At 35.9% G+C, this 20,377-nt stretch overlaps 1 protein-coding gene across 9 annotated transcripts in view; it reads left to right on the top strand.

Annotated features, from left to right (window-relative positions):
• The window catches only part of LOC144980753 (dedicator of cytokinesis protein 9-like), a 134,633-nt gene that overhangs the window by 34,701 nt on the left and 79,555 nt on the right, over nucleotides 1-20,377 (top strand). For 5 of the 9 annotated variants that reach the window (XM_078928518.1, XM_078928523.1, XM_078928520.1 and 2 more), the window contains exons 19-24: nucleotides 3,121-3,205; nucleotides 5,916-6,002; nucleotides 6,884-6,976; nucleotides 10,697-10,774; nucleotides 17,081-17,196; nucleotides 19,498-19,567. In XM_078928518.1, the coding sequence (XP_078784644.1) occupies nucleotides 3,121-3,205; nucleotides 5,916-6,002; nucleotides 6,884-6,976; nucleotides 10,697-10,774; nucleotides 17,081-17,196; nucleotides 19,498-19,567 (529 nt within the window). The remainder of the gene's footprint in view (nucleotides 1-3,120; nucleotides 3,206-5,915; nucleotides 6,003-6,883; nucleotides 6,977-10,696; nucleotides 10,775-17,080; nucleotides 17,197-19,497; nucleotides 19,568-20,377) is intronic. The other 4 variants (XM_078928524.1, XM_078928525.1, XM_078928521.1 and 1 more) reach the window with 1 other exon arrangement.

Genomic DNA, 20,377 nt, shown 5'->3' with positions numbered 1-20,377 from the left:
TGGGACGCAGCGGTTTCATGTATGCTATTTAAGAAGATTTCACTACGTAGCTGTTTATTTATCAATGAATAGAAATAAAAGTTAGGAGTCAGTTAGTAAAGAGGTCATCTTAGATTATAGGTCACATGGCAGACTTTGTGCGATTATTAGAAGTCGTTTAAAAATAGATTTTGTTTTGCGTGAAATATTTCTGAATTTATCAAGTTTTTTGTTTTATATTTTTGGGGGGTGGGGGGCTTTTTTTGGATAAAGGAAAAACCAACTGAAAAGCGTTGGATGAAGTTTTTTTTTATGGGGCAGCGTGGCTCAGCGGTACGGTCTTTGCTTCCTACCCAAAAGGTACCGAGTTCGACTACCCACCTCATTGTGTGGCCTTGAGCAAATCACCTCGTCCTCGCTGACGTCTGGATTATTCCATCCAGTCTTTCCTTGGAACAGACCCTAAAGATAAATTTTCCCTTAGGGATGAATAAAGGGGATTTATTTAAATTTATTATTATTTATGGTTAAACGTGCACGTTTCTTCTATTAATCTTATCAAATTTCATTGGAATATGATGTTCTTTTCAAGAATCATAACAAAACATCAACCCAATTTGCGCTTGAGTGATGAGTATGAATAGGAGACAGCTATGCCCATTGGAAATGAACAAAAGCCAAGTGAAAACCATTCAGTGCTCATGAATTTTAAAAAACCAAACAACTTAATCCAAGACTTTTCAGTTTTATGTTTTTTTCTAATCTAAACTTGAATAAGCAATAACTGGAGTATAAATGTTTAGAACGTTTAGCTTACAGTAGTCAACATTTGAATGTGGATGGATTTTTGTCATTATTTTACAGCTTTCAAGATCCTGTTATTGTAAATATTTATTCATAATCAATTTTACTTCTTTAATAAAAAATATAAACTATATGAATATGAAATAATGATATGAATTTTTCTACCAGGGCTCTTTCATAATTAACCGAAAAATGCCTGTAAAATCCGCGTTTTTTATGCTATCAACAAAATTTTTGCACGTGTTCATACCTTGACTCGTCCTTCATTTCTCTACGTAACAGCCAAGTCTGTCGACACACTTCTGCCAACGCCGCACCATGGAATAGATACCCTCTCGGAAGAAATTTTGTAGCCATGGTCAACAAGCTCTTCATCGACATCAAAGCGCTTTCCTGCCAGCTCACGTTTCAGTGGCCCAAAGAGGTGATAATCAGATGGTGCGAGGTCTGGACTGTGTGGTGGGTGTGGCAAAATCTCCCATCCATATTTCTCTAGCCAACCTTGCGTCACTCGTGCTGTGTGGGGTGTAGCGTTGTCGTGTTGCAAAATGACCCCGTTGGTCAACTGTCCTGGGCGCTTTCTGCGAATGGCCTCCCTAAGCTTGTCAAGAGTTTGGCAGTACCTTGCAGCATTGATTGTTTCTCCAGGTTGTAAGGTTTCGAACAGAATAACACCACGACTGTCACAGAAAATAGTTCCCATTATTTTCTTTGCTGACCGCATGACTTTGAATTTCTTCACGACAGGTGAGGATGGATGTATCCATGTCATCGAATCTTGCTTTGTTTCTGGGGTGCAATGGTGCAACCAAGTCTCATCACCGGTGACTATGCTGTCAAGAAAAGTCACATTGTACCCTAGAAAGTCTCCGCCGGCGTTGGCAGTATGCCCGTGAACCCTGCGTGAGCTCTTGCTTCTTCTCAAAAGTTCCCTTCAGATGTCCAATCTTTGTTCTTTATGATTGTCTGTCAATTGCTTAGGAACCCATCTTGCGCTGACTTTTCTGTAGCCAAGTTCATCAAATACAATTCTATGGGTAGAAGTTTCCGAAATTTCAAGACTGCTTGCGATTTCATGAAGTTTCAACCTCCTGTCTTGACGAATAAGCTCATCAACTCGCTTCACATTGTCTTCTGACGTCGCAGTTATCGAACGCCCTCTCCCTTCCCTGTCTGTCAAGTCGGAATGGCCGGCTTCAAACAAATTACACCAGTGATAGACTTGTGTACGGCTTATAACATGCTCACCATATACACTCTGAAGTTCCATATGAATTTCGGTAGGATTCAGACTTTTGGTGTTCAAAAAACGTATGACAGCTCTGATTTCCTCCTTTGACCAAGTTTCAAGGTGGGCCGCCATCTTTAAAACCGTCTAGAAATTCATTGTGCATAATGATGCACTTCATAATTTCTGGGAATATCTGTAAGGAAATAAGGAATATCATGTCGTTTACAGAATTAAAAAATCTCCACTGGTTGCTGAGCAACGGGCATTTTTCGGTTATTTCTGAAAGAGCCCTCGTAGTACAAAATATAGCTGCATTTATCATTGAGTGTTATGAAACTTCAGACTCAACAGTGAATGCCCTTTTATACGTGTTCATGACATTTGCAATGAGACAGTGGATAGTCTCACATCTCCAATGAAAGAAAAATATTGTTGTCTGTGGAATCTTCAAAATTGAAGTTACAGACTTAAAAGGAGGAGAAGAAGAAGAAGAAGAAGAAGAAGAAGAAGAAGAAGAAGAAGAAGAAGAAGAAGAAGAAGAAGAAGAAGAAGAAGAAGAAGAAAGAAGAAGAAGAAGAAAGAAGAAGAAGAAAGAAGAAGAAGAAGAAGAAAGAAGAAGAAGAAGAAAGAAAGAAGAAGAAGAAGAAGAAGAAGAAGAGAAGAAGGAAGAAGAAGAAGAAGAAGAAGAAGAAGAAGAAGAAGAAGAAGAAGAAGAAGAAGAAGAAAGAAGAAGAAGAAGAAGAAGAAGAAGAAGAAGAAGAAGAAGAAGAAGAAGAAGAAGAAGAAGAAGAAGAAGAAGAAGAAGAAGAAGAAGAAGAAGAAGAAGAAGAAGAAGAAGAAGAAGAAGAAGAAGAAGAAGAGGGAAGAAGAAGAAGAAGAGAAGAAGAAGAAGAAGGAGAGAGAGAGAGAAGAGGAGAGAGAAGGGAGGAGAAGAAGGAGGAGGAGAAGAAAAAAGAAGAAGAAGAAGAAGAAGAGGAGGAGGAGGAGAAGAAGAAGAAGAAGAAGAAGAAGGGGGAGGAGGTGGAGGAGAAAAAGGTTGTGAGTGTGTAAAACTATCAATTTTATTATACTTTACTCCCCCCCCCCCCCCCCCCATCCTTTCACAGACCAGTAACTGGAGAGAAGAGCCTGCCTGTGTCAGTCCATTTACCCCCGTCCTACATGAGTCACGATACCCTGTCCCTGAACAAGGTTAGATAACTCTCTGAATGAAGTCAAACAATGGTTGTTAGATAACTCTCTGAATGAAGTCAAACAATGGTTGTTAGATAACTCTCTGAATGAAGTCAAACAATGGTTGTTGGCCAATGGTTGTTAGATAACTCTCTGAATGAAGTCAAACAATGGTTGTTAGATAACTCTCTGAATGAAGTCAAACAATGGTTGTTAGATAACTCTCTGAATGAAGTCAAACAATGGTTGTTGGTCAACGGTTGCTAGATAACTCTCTGAATGAAGTCAAATAATGGTTGTTAGATAACGGTTGTTAGATAACTCTCTGAATTAAGTCAAACAATGGGTGTTAGATAACTCTCTGAATGAAGTCAAACAATGGTTGTTGGTCAACGGTTGTTAGATAACTCTCTGAATGAAGTCAAACAATGGTTGTTGGTCAATGGTTGTTAGATAACTCTCTGAATGAAGTCAAACAATGGTTGTTAGATAACTCTCTGAATGAAGTCAAACAATGGTTGTTGGTCAATGGTTGTTAGATAACTCTCTGAATGAAGTCAAACAATGGTTGTTAGATAACGGTTGTTAGATAACTCTCTGAATGAAGTCAAACAATGGTTGTTAGATAACTCTCTGAATGAAGTCAAACAATGGTTGTTGGTCAACAGTTGTTAGATAACACTCTGAATGAAGTCAAACAATGGTTGTTGGTCAATGGTTGTTAGATAACTCTCTGAATGAAGTCAAACAATGGTTGTTAGATAACTCTCTGAATGAAGTCAAACAATGGTTGTTGGTCAACGGTTGTTAGATAACTCTCTGAATGAAGTCAAACAATGGTTGTTGGTCAATGGTTGTTAGATAACTCTCTGAATGAAGTCAAACAATGGTTGTTGGTCAACGGTTGTTAGATAACTCTCTGAATGAAGTCAAACAATGGTTGTTAGATAACTCTCTGAATGAAGTCAAACAATGGTTTTAGATAACTCTCTGAATGAAGTCAAACAATGGTTGTTGGTCAACGGTTGTTAGATAACTCTCTGAATGAAGCCAAACAATGGTTGTTAGATAACTCTCTGAATGAAGTCAAACAATGGTTGTTGGTCAACGGTTGTTAGATAACTCTCTGAATGAAGTCAAACAATGGTTGTTGGTCAACAAGTCTGCTCAACTATACTTACTTACTTAATTAACTATATTTACTTATTTACCTTCTTACTTCCAATGCCATCTCATAGGTAGAGGTCGATTTGAAATGGTACGCCTTTTGGCTGCATTCAGTCGCAGAGAGTCCACTCCAACCTTTCACAGCATCCATCCTTATTAACAATGATGATACTAGGCTGCTAGGAGCTGTGGACTGTAAAGAGTAATAAACATAAATGAATAGAACAGTTTTTAAAAAAACAAACAAACATGGAACGTTTCGGGCTCAAAACCCTTCTTCAGCCAATAACAACAAAGCAATAAAGACATAAATACATTACTAAATTCCAGATCTGTTTGGTATTTTGTTCTTTTTTAAAAAAAAGTTGTTATATTCATTTTTGTTTATTACTCATTAACTATGGTGTTAAGTTCATGAAAAATAGTCCTTCAGTGCCTCCAGTCCCAGTATCTATAGCATGAAACGAAAATAGAAATTGCTTGCTAGGAGGATAGTCTCTCACTAAGTACTTTCTCTCACTAAGTACTTTCCACCAGATCTAATAGACCCAGCTACACAATCACTGTTGTGTGGATAGGGGATAGGGGAGGGTGGGGGTCAGAAAAATATCTCTACTGCACTCGGGATTGATCTCAGTCCCTTTGCCTGTGAGCCGAGTGCTTGCTCTACCAACTGAGCTGTTGGGGTACCCTTAATAAGTGAACATTGTTTTGTTTTTTGTTTTTGTTGTTTTGTTTAAAATGCACATCAACAGTAGAACCCAGAAACAACAAATCACAACTAGAATTGTCAAGTCTTTATAATGTAATTCATTTTGTCGCTTTTCTGCTTTCTTTTAGAAGTATGACTTTGCTATAGCTTCAGCTATATTTGAAACTATTAAATTGTAGATATGGAAGAAACCCAACAGCATATAAAATTTAGAGATCCTCTTTTTGAAAAAAAATAAGTTAAAATTACTTCCTGTCTCAGTCTCTTTGATACTTCAACTTCAACTTAAATCCTACGTAAACATTTGAGTGTATCCTTCATAGGGGGATCCTTTGCTTGTGCCTGGGTGGGACGACTTTTTAAGTTATGATGTCAAAATTTGCACATCGATGGATTGCTCGTGGAATCTTCATTCCCTATTTGAACTAGTCCCCTTTGTCTTACTTCACATTTGGTACTTTTAACTCTGGATCTAATAAATAATAATAATAATAATGGTATAGATTTATAGTGCGCCAAACATCCCTTCTTCAGGAGGGCTCTGGGCGCATAACAAAGATTAAGCCCTAACACACCACACGAACAACGCTAATTATACACATAATCAAAAGAAAGCCTGTCGGAATAAGAATGTCTTCAATCGACGCTTGAATTTCTCTACAACTTTTCCTTTATTATCTTTCTTTTTACTGGTACTGAATTGATCTAATGGTGTCACAAATGCTGTAAAACCCCTAAAATAAACATAAATCATACATAACAAGTCGCAACTCGGTGCAGCCAAGGATAACCACGACCATGAATGATATCAGAGTTTATGTTGTTTTATTTTTCTTTGATTTTTTTCAGTCCTCTGGCTCTGATGTGAAATGGGTTGATGGTGGAAAGCCTTTATTCAAGGTCAACCTCCATCTCGTATCTACAGTCTATACCCAGGTATTGGAATCAATCTTTTCATCATCATTATTATTTTTGTTATTATTATTATTATTATTATTATTATTATTATTATTATTATTATTATTATTATTATTATTATTATTATTATTATTATTATTATTGTTATACAATTTTTGATCGGGATCGGGCTATATAACAACTCAGCTCATATCAGGCATGTAGGCTCCACGAGTGTGAAGTGACGTGAATGGTTGCGGAATGTAGCCCGATCTCGATCTCGGATAAAAATTAGGTTTATTACACCCTTCAACTTAAGAAGTGTTAATGTCATTAGATTTTTTTTCTTTACACACGAAGGAAAAATTTTAAAAAATTTAAGAAACTTGATTGTAGGGAAACATATAAACAATCAGTGCGTCAAAGTAATGACAATGATAAATGAACATTTTGGTATTCTTATATTAAAGGGGAAAGTGAATAGACTTGAGTTTGAGCCCTTCTATATGCATTTTTTTTTTTTTTTGAATAAATAATTTTTAAAAACTTGAGCTTATATATAGCGCAATATCCACTAAAAGTAGTCAAAGCGCTTACAAAGGGTCCTTGACCAATACAAACATATAACATATAGAATGAGACACAATGCCTGTTAGGCAATATTACAATTTTTTTTTCCGACAGAGAAAACACTATTAACAGCCAGGTACTCATTTTACACCTGAATACGGTGAGAGAATGTGAGTAAAGAGCCTTTTCCAAGGAGTCAACTATGCTTCGAGCGAGGCTCAAGCCCTGAGCTTCCGATCAGGAAGAGAGTGTCATACCACAAGACCACATAGCCGCACATGGGCGGTTAAGTGGTTAAAATTGACATTTTATTTTTTCAACATTGTTCCAAACATTTCCCATACAAACAGGACCAACACCTTCACAACTTCTTCACCCATTGTCAGAAGGTGGAGTCTGGTGGGAGCCTGGCCCTGGAGATGAACAACGTCAACAAGATTAAGGTGAGTCCTCGACCTTTGGATTGAGTAGGTCACTGCACTGACATGACCTAAAAATATTCTTTAAATTAAAAAAAAACAAAACAAATTAGCGAGAGTCATCAACAGTGATGTCACCCTGTTTCGTCATTGGTACACAAAGCTCTCTTAGGATAGATGTCAGATAAATGATTTAATGAGGCAACGTGGCTCAATTGTATGGTCTTTGCTTCGTACCCGAAAGGTACCGAGTTCAAATACCTGCTGCGTTGTGTGGCCTTGAGCAAGTCACCTCGCCCTAGTTCAGTTTGCAGCGCTGCACTGCGGCTGATGTCTTGTTTATTCCAGTCTTTCCTTGGAATAGACCCCAAAGAAAAATTTTCTCTATGGGATGAATAAAGGAAATTTTATTTATTATTTATTTTTATTTTATTTATTTTTAATGACACAATGTAAGACAAACCAGGAAAAAAAAAAAATAGGAAAAAAATTTTCTTTACGACAATCAGCCTGCCTTGACTCTGGGTTAGATGATTTTCTGGGAGGATTTTTTGTCCAAGTATTTCCATGTTTGTTTTGTCTGTCAGTGTATTATACACAACTTCTTCATTTTTCAGTGCAATAGAGAATTTAAAGAACATCGCGGCGAGGGGGGGGGGGGGGGCTCGAACCTAAGTTCTTAATGACTTTGGACATTTTCTTTTTGGTACTTATCAAGCATTGGAGGTCTTGGGTTTGAGCCCCCATCACGCAATATTTTTATTCTCTGTGATTGTTGTTGTCGCATACACATATGCTCAAGATATTATTGTGTAAAACGAGACGATGAAGCATGAGCTAATGTGCAATTGGTTCTGTGTAGTGTTGTGCACATGTGCAAAAATGTGCAAATGCTTTTAACGTTGTTTGACATTTATTCAGACATCACCTTGTTTGTTTTGTTTTGTTTTGTTTTTTTTTTAATTTTAAGCTGTTGCTTTTTTAAGATTTAGTTCTTTGGGGTTTCTTGTATGTTCTGACAGTGACATTGAATTAAGTATTGACAAATAGACATGTAACATTTCTGAGACCCTGTGCATAAACCTGATCATCCACTGTAACAAATATATCACTCATAAGTCATTTTTTTTTTTTTTTCAAGTTTGAATATTTGAAAAACAAAATAAAAACAAAGCTTGTTGCATTTCACCTGCATGAACTCAACTGCTGTTCCAAACCTTGTTTTGCAAAGGGACCAAGATTGATTCTGGTTGAAGTCCCAGTCCCCCTGTTCATCCAGCTGTGAAAGGGTAGCGAGCAATTGTCGATTCACACCATAGACACTGGGATAAACTTCGGCTGCACAGGCCTCGTGGGTCAAAAGGACTTTATATCATGTTTATGCACGGGGTCTCAGATTTATCTTATCGTTTAGAAGTTTAACGAGTGAATGGCCTTCTTCACAAGGGAAATTTTGTTTGATAAATTATGCTGCTGCCTTGATGAGGAAGAATTAGTACCCAAGTTGCTTCTTTCATTTACAAATTAATTTCTTCCACTATTTTTGTTAAACTTTTTTTGTTTTTTGTATGAACCGTTTGTTTTGTTTCTTTTTTCTTTTTCTTTATTTTTTTCTCCTTTCCCTGCTTTTGCCCTTAGTTATCATGAAAGAATTTATTTATAAAACCTGCAGTGAGTCTTGAATGATTCCTGTGCATTTGCACTTTGTTTCTTTTTTTTTTTTTTTGTCTTTGAAATGATCGAAAAGATGACAGTGTAATGCATTTAATCAGAAAAATGAGAATATAATATATATATATATATATATATATATATATATATAATATATATATATATATATATATATATATATATATATATATATATATATATATATATATATATATATATAAAAATGCATATTTATTGCGATTATCTAAGGCAAATACCATTCAGCTCTAAGCGTGTTGTAATTTTATTTTTTTATATCTAATAATGCTGGGACATTGTACATTCAACACATTAAAATTGAGCCTTACACGCTATATTAAGTGCTAGAACAGTTTTCAGACAAAGTAAACGCTGGTTTACACCAGAGAAATCTCAGAATTTAATGTTCATTTCTATCAAGGCAATGAAAATGTGTTAAAATGCTTTCCCTAAGGGCATGCTTATCCAAATTAATGTCTGATTTCCAGATAACTCCCTCTGACCTAATTTAGTCATATCAGGAGTCCACGATCATAGTTATACACAGTGGCGATTCCTTTTTTTATATAATTGATTAGTAGATAAAAGATGACTCATCAACTTGTCAAAAACCAAAACAAAACGTAGACTTTAAAGAATTTTAATCAAGCCTTTATTAATCCTCTTCTTACCACCCATAGGAAAATCGTCACATTCGTTACGATCAACCAATAATTTTCTCACTCTGATTTCTCTTCTACATCACAAAATCTTAAAATATAATATGTTTGTTTTAGCCATAAAAACGTCACACTTGTGTTGTAGAGATCATTTTGCTGAACTATATATTGTGTATAAAACGTGCTTGTTGCTTTACTGTTTGTGAAAGACAAAATATATATATATATATATATATATATATATATATAATATATATATATATATATATATATATATATATATATATATATATATAAAATAATCTCTATCTATATATCTCTCTCTCTCTCTCTCTTTCTGTCTTCCTTTCTCTGTCCCCCCCCCCCCCCCCCCCCCCCCCCTTTCTCTCTTGCTCTTGTGCACATATATTTCCTGTCTCCCCTCTCTCTCCCTCTCTCTCATACACAACACACCTACACACACACACCACAATATATTTCCTGTCTCCCCTCTCTCTCCCTCTCTCTCATACACAACACGCCTACACACACACACCACAATATATTTCCAGTACTTCGTTAATCGGCTGTTTTATACGGGTTATTTTTTTTTCCTTCTAAGTATCAACAGTCAGGTACAGTAACCATTCAATTCGTTTTCAAACTCAAACAATCACGCTTCTAAAATACAATAAATAATGACTGAATTAACAAGACACATCACTTCGATTTGCTAATAAATTCGGGGCAAATCAGATACTGATATTTGAATCGTCGAATTGAAAGTCATAACTATGAATTTTGAATTAAATCTTAAATATGATATTATTAATGAACAGGAATATACAGTGAAAACATAGATGTTATGGTAATGCAACTAACCAGTAAATGGGAGGTGTGAGGTTCGATCCCCAGTCAAACTAGGCTAATATTCCTCGGATGATTTTATATTTTTTAAAAATAATAATAATAAAGTTTATAGGGCACCAATGTCGACCTAACAAAAATCCCACAAATATTGCATCAGTGAAATGTCCATTAGTCCAAGTGTCCAACGTAGCAAGTTTGTCGTTTCTTAAACTGCCAATTCCCTCCCCCCTCTCCCCCCTCTTCAAATTCCATTATTCTGATCCTTTAAACTTAAAATTCAATTTCCTAATGTCTGATTTGCTCCAAAAGTGATGCCAGATTGAAGTCTGGGTTATAAACAAACGTTAATATGACATGTATAATAATTTATTTTATTTATTCACTATGATATGATTTCAGTATTTCATTGTTATTTCAACAGACCGTAAAGGGTGTTCAGTCAAGATAACTACTTAACAATAAAAAATACTCTCAATATTATTTGTTTCCCCCATCCCCCTCTCCCCCACTCCCCCCCCCCCCCCCCCCCCAACGAACACAAATATAGATGGAGAACGGTGCTGACACTGGCATTCCTAGCGACCTCTCCCCCACTCTCTTGCAGGCTTTGTTAAACGGGGTCAAGGTTAGAGCTCTAATTTCTCAAGAGAACTCTTTTTACTCTCACGGACTTCTAGCATTGCTGTTGTTTGTTTGTTTGTTTGTTTGTTTGTTTTTGTTGTATTTAGATATCAACATTTAAATCACCATGTATATATGATTAATTTTAGCCTGTGAAAGGAAGATTCTAGACATGGTCTTTGGAAATTTTTTTTTTTCAAGTTGTTGATTGAATCTCTCTTTGTCTGCTGTCTGAAGACAAAGGGTCGCATATCGGAAAAATAAAATTTGACATGAGAGGCAAAAAACTGTTTGCTCCTTCATATTTAAGTCTAGTCTATCAAGTCGTATAGGTATCTTATTTTTGTAATAAAGCATTTATATATTGACTTGAAATCACAAAACCCAGACAGAAAAATGTGAATTCAGCTCATGAATATGATAGTGTCAATAACTCGATTTGACCCAATTACTGATATGCGACCTTTTGACCTGTGACGTCAGGCGTGGGAATTTATGGATATTTATCGGTTTCCTGTCTTTAAAATAACATTGATATTTTATTGCATGTATGTGGAGGGGGTAGACATTAGGAATATGTTCGAAGAAAATTCACAGTATACCCAGAATGCATTAGTTTTTCATCAGATTGCAATGACTTGCTAACCAGAGAGGAATTGCATATTTTGATATGAATAAAATATGCATAAAGAAAATTTTACAGGAAACGTGCAACAATGAAATGGAGCAGAAAATATCATTAGCAATTGAAAATGTTTAGCTCTGTGTTTTGGCACATTGAAAGGAAGGAGGAAAGATGTGTTTTGTGTCCCAGGACAGGCCCTAAACTGTGAAAATGGCATTTAGATACTCTAACTTGAATTAGCTTGATATATCCTCAAAATCATGGCATTTGTCGGTAAATTCGAATTTATATCATTCTTTTCAAATTGAAATTTTATTTCTTTTTTTAATTTGAACATTTGAAATAATAAGTGATATATTTTGGGCTGATATATCTCTAAACATTTTTTTTTTGTCGGCGAGTCGGAAAATTATTGGCATTACCAAAGAGAGACTGTTGGAAGGTGCTATTGTACTCTTTTGCATTAAATCTATGGGTAGAATATTCTCACCTTTGTTCAGAAAGATTTGATATTTTCTCTTGTTTGATGAGAATTTCTAGTTGATTGATGTTTGCATGACTTAATGGCATGTTACAAATGTTTTAGAATTTAATAAGATTTAATGGGTTTTTCATTTCTAGAATCTTCCTAATTATAGAATGTGTCACGTGTTGAGTCGACTCTCTGAGCACATCAAATCTGCATACAGTGTTGCCAATTTGGAAACGGAAATCTTTTTTTGAAAATTTGTAACTTTCTTATCATTCAAAATTTTTGAAAAAGTCAAATACTTAAATATGCCCATAAATCTCAACATTTAAAATGAACCGTTATTGTATGTACATTAATGGATTTTAAATATGACAGAAGATTGGATTGTTTGTTTAGAAGTCGACTCAATACTGATTTTATTTTTGTTTTTAACGAAGCCTGTGTTTATTGATGAAAATGAGAGGAAATTAAAATCCTGGCTATAAAGACAAATTTGAATCAAAAGCCCCCAAAATACAACTCATTTTTATTTCTTCATCTCTCCAGTAATCTAGTCTGTCGTGCTCGGACGAAACAAATTTATAAATTTTGGCCAGAAAACTGTATTCGAAATTCAAAATATCAATCAACTAAGATGACCCCCCCCCCCCCCCCCCAATCCACCTACTTGTTAAAAAGTTCCAAATCCTGGATTAAAAATTTAAATTTGGTTAAAGCATCATTATTTTTTTCCTCGATTTTGTTTCCTTCCATTTTCACACATCGAGGTATTTGCTTGTTTGTGCTCACTTGATTCACCATATTTATTGTACTTTTGACCATGGGTGAAAGTTGGCCACTGTATGCCGGTGTTGCGAGTATTTTAGTTATAATAATAATCATCATCAACATCAGGCATTTTGACTCGAATTGTTAAGTCATTTAAGTTTATGGCAGTGAATACTCATTTTAAAATATCATCTCCTTCAGTCAAAATGGCTTCGGTGGTTGTGATATTAAGCTGCTAGAAGCTGCAGACTGTAAAAAGTAATAAACAAAAATGAATATATAACAGCTTCAAAAAAAAAAAGAAACAAAATACCAAACACAGAACGTTTCAGGATCAAAACCCTTCTTCAGCCAACAACAAAAGCAATTTAAAAAGTTAAAGACTTCTAATCAGATAGACGGTAGAGAAATATTTGGCACGTATTTCTCGGTAAGTAATAAGATCTTGGATTCCATTATTTTGTTATGGGCTGAAGAAGGGTTTTGAGTCCGAAACGTTATGTGTTTAGTATTTTGTTCTGTTTTTTTTTTTGTTTTTTTTTAAAGCTGTTGTTACATTCATTCTTGTTTATGGCTTTGGTGGTCTGTTTGTCTGTCAGGCAAAATTGATCCCTCTGAACTTTCACCCCTGGTTTTTTTTTGAGTGATATATTTGATTTGTATGAATGACTAATCACAACGGATCTTGAAGGAAATCAAACATTCTTTTTTTTATTTAAAAAAAATATTTTTTTTGGTCAATCTTGAACACTGTTTGTTGACTTGGCATTGTAGCACCGAATACATAAATAACCAAGACATGAATATTCAATTTGAAGTGATAGAATTAGAGATTTAGATACTAGTTCAGCTTCTTGATTTATTTTTTTTTCACATTCTTCTTTAAATTAACCAATTGTACTCAGTCAGACTGGGTATTTCTGTCAATCTGCATATCCAAGAGAAAAAGAAAGAAGAAATATAGTAATTTCGTGGTAGTCTGTGGTGCAGCTTGGTTATAGGGGTCAACAGTCGTCTCGTCACTTCCATCATAATGATGCATAGCAACTGGTTCTAAACTATTGGACCAATGGCGTATGCCATTATCTCCATCACCACCCTTATGAAATACTTCTCCGACGAGCATAAAAGCGTATCCAGAGGAGAAAAACATCTGATCATGTTTTGAATTTTATACATTCTGATCACATGACATGTGAAAAAGTTCTAGCCAGCATGAAGAATAAAAAGTACCGATTTTCTTTGTTTAGAACCAAGCTGCTGGTTACTGGGCAGACGTGACATCAGACTATTGAATCCTATTTGTTCTAGAGATTTTAGTTGTAGAGCAGGAGTTGCATTACCTTGGTTTGGATTTGAGTTTGGCCTTTTTGTATTTAGAATATATTTCAGTGCATGACATAACCAGTCGGAAGGTCAACATTTTGGATTTGCATTCTTTTTCATTTTCTGAAAGAATATGCTCCTGAGAGCATTTTAATCTTTATTTGAAAAGTAAATCTGGTGATTTTTCATGAAGTTTTGTGGTCAGATGTATGGGAAAGATCTCCAGCAACTTTTCTCAAATTTCATACATTTTCAACTTGACTAGCTGTAAAAAATATTTAGAAGGGAAATTAAGCTTTGATATTTCCCGAAGATGTAAAAAAAGGGTTGATTTAATCATTTATGACAACTACAACTCATTTTTGATAAAAATTTACCTTCTAACTAAACTTGGCAATATCTCAGTTCAAACCTTTTCACCATCCGACTGATTATGTCCTTCTCACTGTAACAATTGTGTCTTGTATTCATCGCCTGAGGTTAGTGTAATTGTATCTATCTCATGTGAACGTTACTTTTCAGACATGACATGTAATTTATATGCATATAATTCGTGTGATTAATTTTTGATTTGGCATTGATTTTAAATATACTTCACTTTCCAGTAACATCCTGTGCATACATATTTAGTATTTATTGTTTTTACACCCACTAATTTATAACATGATATAGGATAGTCTTTTTTTTTCTTCTTCTTCTTCTTTTTGGCTTTTAAATGAATGACCAAGGCCATGGCACTAACCATTAACTTATAACATCGTTGTCGCCCCCCCCCCTCGCCCTGATATACACAATGTAATGATAATAAATAGTACTTATTACAGTGCTTTACCCCGTGTCAACAGGGCACCAAAGCACATGAGGCTGGTATAGATAAGAGTATGATGCCTGAGATATGATCTAGGATCGGAAGGTCCTGGGTTCGAGCCTCGCTCAGCGAATAGTTGATTCCTTGGAAAAGGCTCTTTACTCACATTCTCTCACCGTACTCGGATGTAAAATGAGTACCTGGTTGTTAACAGCGTTGTCTCTATCCGAAAAATTGTAACAGGCGGCACGTCCCGTCCTACATGTTAAATGTTGCTGTTGACCAGGGACCCCTTGTAAAGCGCTTTGAACACATTTAGTGGATTTTGCGCTATATAAAGCTCAATTTTTTTAAAAAAATTGAATTTGGATTTATTTTTTCCTCTGAAAGTATACAAAAGTATACTTTGCTGTTCCTGGCAGATCTGATCACGCGGTATAAAAGGTCTTTTTACACGGCATTGTTGTGCCTTGCCATTTTCCTGCACAAATTATTGGCATTTAAGAGTTATATGATGTAATGTACATTTTAAATTTTTTTTTGGTGAATGAAACTGCAACCCGAACTGTAAAGATCTGAAAAAGTGTGTCGAAACAGAAAGAAAAATACAAGGAAAAAATAAATACATCCAAAACTTTTTTTCTTCCACTTTTTCAGATGTTTATCTTCCACCAATGCCTGCTCCCCAGTTTGTCATCCTGATGTTTAAAATTTAAAAGAATTAATGTTTATTTTGCTTAATTTCGGCATGTACTCCTTTATATTCTTGAAAATCTCTGGGCAGTAAAATTATTTTTGGAAACATTTTTTTTTTTTTGCTGCATTTGGAGAAAAAAAATAGATTATATTCTTGAAAATTTGTGTTTTTTTAAAATTTATGAGCTGTGTTTTTATGAAAACCTAGCATGCAACCCCCCCCCCCCCCCCCCTTCTTTTATTAAAAAAAAATGGGCTATACAGAAAATCATTGAAAGGGTGAATTGATCTGACCATATGATATGGATAGTATGCTTTTGAATGTTGTAAGTCACCAGCCCGGAGGTGCCGGTAGCTTATTTGGTAGAGCACTCGCTTCGCATGCAAAGGGACTGAGATCGATCCTGGGTGCAGTCGGCGGTCTGGATTTTTTCTGCTCCTCCCCCCCCCCCCCCCCCCTGCAGTAATTGGATAGCTGGGTCTTGGTGGAAAGTACTTTGCGATAGGCTAGCATCCTATCCAAAGGGTAGCAAGCAATTGCTGCTATTGTCCGTTTCATGCTATAGAAACAGGGATAAACTCTGGCTCCACGTGCCTATGGCTCTGAAGGAAATCACCAGCCCTGACTTTCATTCCCCTCATCTTGACACGTTTTCTCATTTGATACGAGCGGCCAATCCCATATTTATCAAAAGGAAATTTATTTGATTTATGTATGTAATGTATGTAATACAAGGTTGCCAATATTCCGTATATTTACGAAATTCAGAATGTTATCAACCCTCAGTATATTTTCCAATCACCTGCTAAAGAGAGAAAAAAAGTAAGTTCATAATGTCTTTTTACTGGAGTTCAGCATTCAGAAAGGGGTTGGTCAATGTGTTTGCATGAAAGTTCAGTAAATTTTTGCTTCCTGAATTGGCAACCATGGTATTACAGGGCAGGGTTGCCAGATTAATTTCAGGCATTCTGCCAACTGGATTTTTAAAATCTGCCAAATACCACAAAAATCTGCCAAACCGTACTATTTATAGTACCCCCTTTGAAAACTCATCAGTTTTGTTAAACAAAAAATTCTCAAGGCCGATGTCATAATTTTTTTTTCATTTCCCAAGTTTAAAAAAATCACTAATACATAAAAATTGCCATGGAAAACGTGGAGTAGACCTATACATTCATCCCTAGGCCTCGGAAAATAAAATCTGCCAAATATCTGCAAACTGCCAAACCGATTTTTCTCTGCCAGACGACCTCAAATTCTGCCAAAAAAAGGACATTTGACAGAAAATCTGCCAAATTGGCAACCCTGTTACAGGGGTCAGCGTTGCTCAGCGGCACAGTCTTTGCTTCGTACCCAAAAAGTACAGAGCTCGACTACCCGCCTCGTGTGGCCTTGAACAAGTCACCTCGCCCTAGCTCCCTTTACAGCACTGCACTGTGACTGATGCCTGGGTTATTCCAGTCTTCCCTTGGGATAGACCCTAAAGACAAATTTCCCCTTGGGGATGAATAAAGGGAATTTTTGTTTTTATTTTTTATTACTTTGTTATGTCTTCTTTCTTTATTTTTTGGAAAAAAAAATAATTTCCATCTTTGTTTGTCATCCTCAAACCAGTCTTTGCATGCGGTGGAGGTGTCGACGTTTGTACAGTTCCTTCCCACACTGCTCAACCAACTGTTCTCTCTCCTTGCAAGGACCGTCAGTGAAGACGTGGCTGTTAACACGGTCAAGTAAGTAATAATATATTGGTTTTTGGTGAGTGTTAATGTATCGATGGACAAGTTTAGTTGTTTTTATTTAATATTTAGTTGCAAACTGCCAAACTGGCCACACTCCACTTTGTTTTTAATTTGAGTTGAATAGAAACCTTTTTACAATCATCATCTAAGAATCTTGTTGTTACATTACACATTGTGCGGCTATGTGGTCCAGTGGTATGACACTTGCTTTCGGATAGGAAGGTCCTGGGTTTGAGCATCGCGCTCGGCGCATAGTTGAGTCCTTGGAAAAGGCTCTTTACTCACATTCTCTCACCGTATTCAGGTGTAAAATGAGTACCTGGCCGTAAACAGCGTTGTATTTGTCCGAAAAATTGTAATATCGCCTAACAGGTGTTATGTCCCGTCCTACATGTTAACTGTTGCTGTTGACCAGGGACCCCTTGTAAAGGGCTTTGAGCACATTTAGTGGATATTGCGCTATATAAAAGCTCAATTTTTTTGTTTTTATTTTATTTTATTTTTTTTTGCGTTGGTCCTGGAGGTTTGACTAATTATAATGTATGATTCGTACTTTCTTGCTTTTTGGAATTCTGGACGTGTTTCCAACTGCTGCACGAGCTTGTGAGTGTGCGTTGGGACCACGTCCGGAATTCCATAACGCAAGAGTGTAAGAAATCTTTTATTCTACCCCTCAATCAATTCCAATTTCGTCATCTCGGAGTTAAAGACATTTTCAAAAATATTTCAATGATTCTAATTTTTTTTTTTAACAATTTTTTTTTTTTAATTTAACGTTTGATGATCTGACGTCACAAATTAATATTGTAAACTTGATATCATTACACGTTACTATTTAGGGAGAGGGGTGGAATAATTCTTATGATTCGATGTAACTCATCGTATAAAACAGTGAGCTTGACTGCTTCAGTAAAACTTTGAGAAAGTTTCAAAGATGAAACATCCAATCAAGCAGGAAGAAAAAGACAATTTTAAAAAACCACCACAATAAATTCTGCCTGACTACTCGGTCGGGGGGAGGCTGACATTTTCTTAGTGTAAATGTTGCTGCTCGAAGCTCGAAGAAATAAATAATAACGGGAAGTTGAATGTAAGCTTCAATTTAATTACAAAAACAGATCAAATGAACGTTTTCAGGTTTCCCCTTTATCAACAAAACAGGATGATTGAAACACCACATCTCATTCATCTGTGGTGTTTTAATCATCCTGTTTTGTTGATAAAGTGGAAACCCGAAACGTTCATTTGATCTGTTTTTGTAATTAAATTGAAGCTTACATTCAACTTCACGTTATTATTTATGACATTTTCTTAGAGAAAGAGTTTAGAGAAATGACAGGAGAGGAATTAAAAAAGATTTTTTTAAATCCCGAAAAAAGGGAAAACAAAAGAAAAAAAAAGAAAAAACAAAGGTAAACAGTGGTGATTTGGGGAATCTAAATAGCCTCTGCATGGGCTGATAGAAAGAGAGAGAGAGAGAGAGAGAGAGAGAGAGAGAGAGAGAGAGAGAGAGAGAGAGAGAGAGAGAGAGAGAGAGAGAATAACAATTGTACGCCACCCTCTGTATCGGACACCCGTCAATCACAAAGTACTTTCTGTCAGATCTAACAGACCCAGCTACTCAATCAGTCCTAGATAAACAGTGGGGGGGGGGGGGGGGGGGGGGGGGGTCAGAAAAATAATCTTAACTTCACCTGGGATTGATCTTAGCCCCTTTGCACGTGATGCAAGTGCTCAACCAACTGAGCTAAAGTTACCCCCACAGCATACTGTATGAAATAAATTTGGTTCCATTCAGTGTGCTAAATAATTACCAAAATATATTCTGTTTTAACTCTCGAGTTCATATGCATGAAAATCATGAAAATGTGACTTGGCTGAAAATCATGAAAATGTGACTGCTGAAAATCATGAAAATGTGACTTGGCTGAAAATCGTGAAAATGTGACTTGGCTAAAAATCATGAAAATCTGACTTGGCTGAAAATCATGAAAATGTGACTTGGCTAAAAATCATGAAAATGTGACTTGGCTAAAAATCATGAAAATGTGACTTGGCTGAAAATCATGAAAATGTGACTTGGCTAAAAATCATGAAAATGTGACTTGGCTAAAAATCATGAAAATGTGACTTGGCTAAAAATCATGAAAATGTGACTTGGCTGAAAATCATGAAAATGTGACTTGGCTGAAAATCATGAAAATGTGACTTGGCTGAAAATCATGAAAATGTGACTTGAGTACTTTTAGTACTGGAGTCTTTCAATTTCTTTGTAAAAATTCCATTTTTCAGGGTCCTAATTCACATTGTTTCCGAAGTCCACGACGCAGAGAAGCAAGAATCTCTGGAAAAATATGTCAAGGTTTGAAATGTTCCTTGTGTTTTGAGTTTGTTTGTATGTTTTTTCTCTCTGTCATTATCAAGCAAAATTTTAACAAAGTTATTAATGAAATAAAGCTAGTTCTCTAAAAAGTAAAAGCAGTCCTTCAGAGCCATTAGGCCCATGGAACCGGAGTTTATCCCGGTTTCTATAGCGTGAAACGGACAATAGCAATTGCTTGCAACCCTTAGGATAGGACGCTAGTCTATCGCAAAGTACTTTCCGCCAGATCTAACGGACCTATCTTCCCATTTACTGCTGGGTGGACAGGGGGTCAGAAAAAATCTCGTCTGCCCCCGGGATTTGATCTTGGTCCCTATGTGTGAGAAGTGAGTGCTCTACCACCTGAGCTATCAGGACCCCCCATGTTCTCAAAAGAAATAATACAAATGTTGCTGCTTGGAGCTGGGAGAAATAAATATAACAGTTGTAAAATTGGATGGAAGCTTCAATTTTTGATTAACAAAGACAGATGATATGGAAGTTTCGGGTTTCCCCTTTGTCAACAAAACACGATGAATGAAACATTAAAGATGAATGAGAGATGTGAGAATTACAATGGCAAATAAACAAAATATAAAATTATTTTTTTTAGATTGAATGTTTCTTTAGCGTAATATCCACTAAACATGCTAAAAGCTTTTTACAAAGGGTTCCTAGCCAACAGCAACACTTAATGTGTCGGATGAAACATGACGTTTGTTAGGCGATATTACAATTTTTTACCTGGACAGATACAACATTTTTAATGGCCAAGTTTTATTTACGAATAATTTCTTTTTTTTTTTTAAA

The sequence above is a fragment of the Berghia stephanieae genome, chromosome 10 (assembly GCF_034508935.2).
Source record: "Berghia stephanieae isolate SIO BIC M18660-M18661 chromosome 10, UCSD_Bste_1.3, whole genome shotgun sequence".
Taxonomy (NCBI): Eukaryota; Metazoa; Mollusca; class Gastropoda; order Nudibranchia; family Aeolidiidae; genus Berghia; species Berghia stephanieae.
The sequence above is the reverse complement of the archived record's forward strand: the minus strand, read 5'-3'. Positions and strand labels throughout refer to the sequence as shown.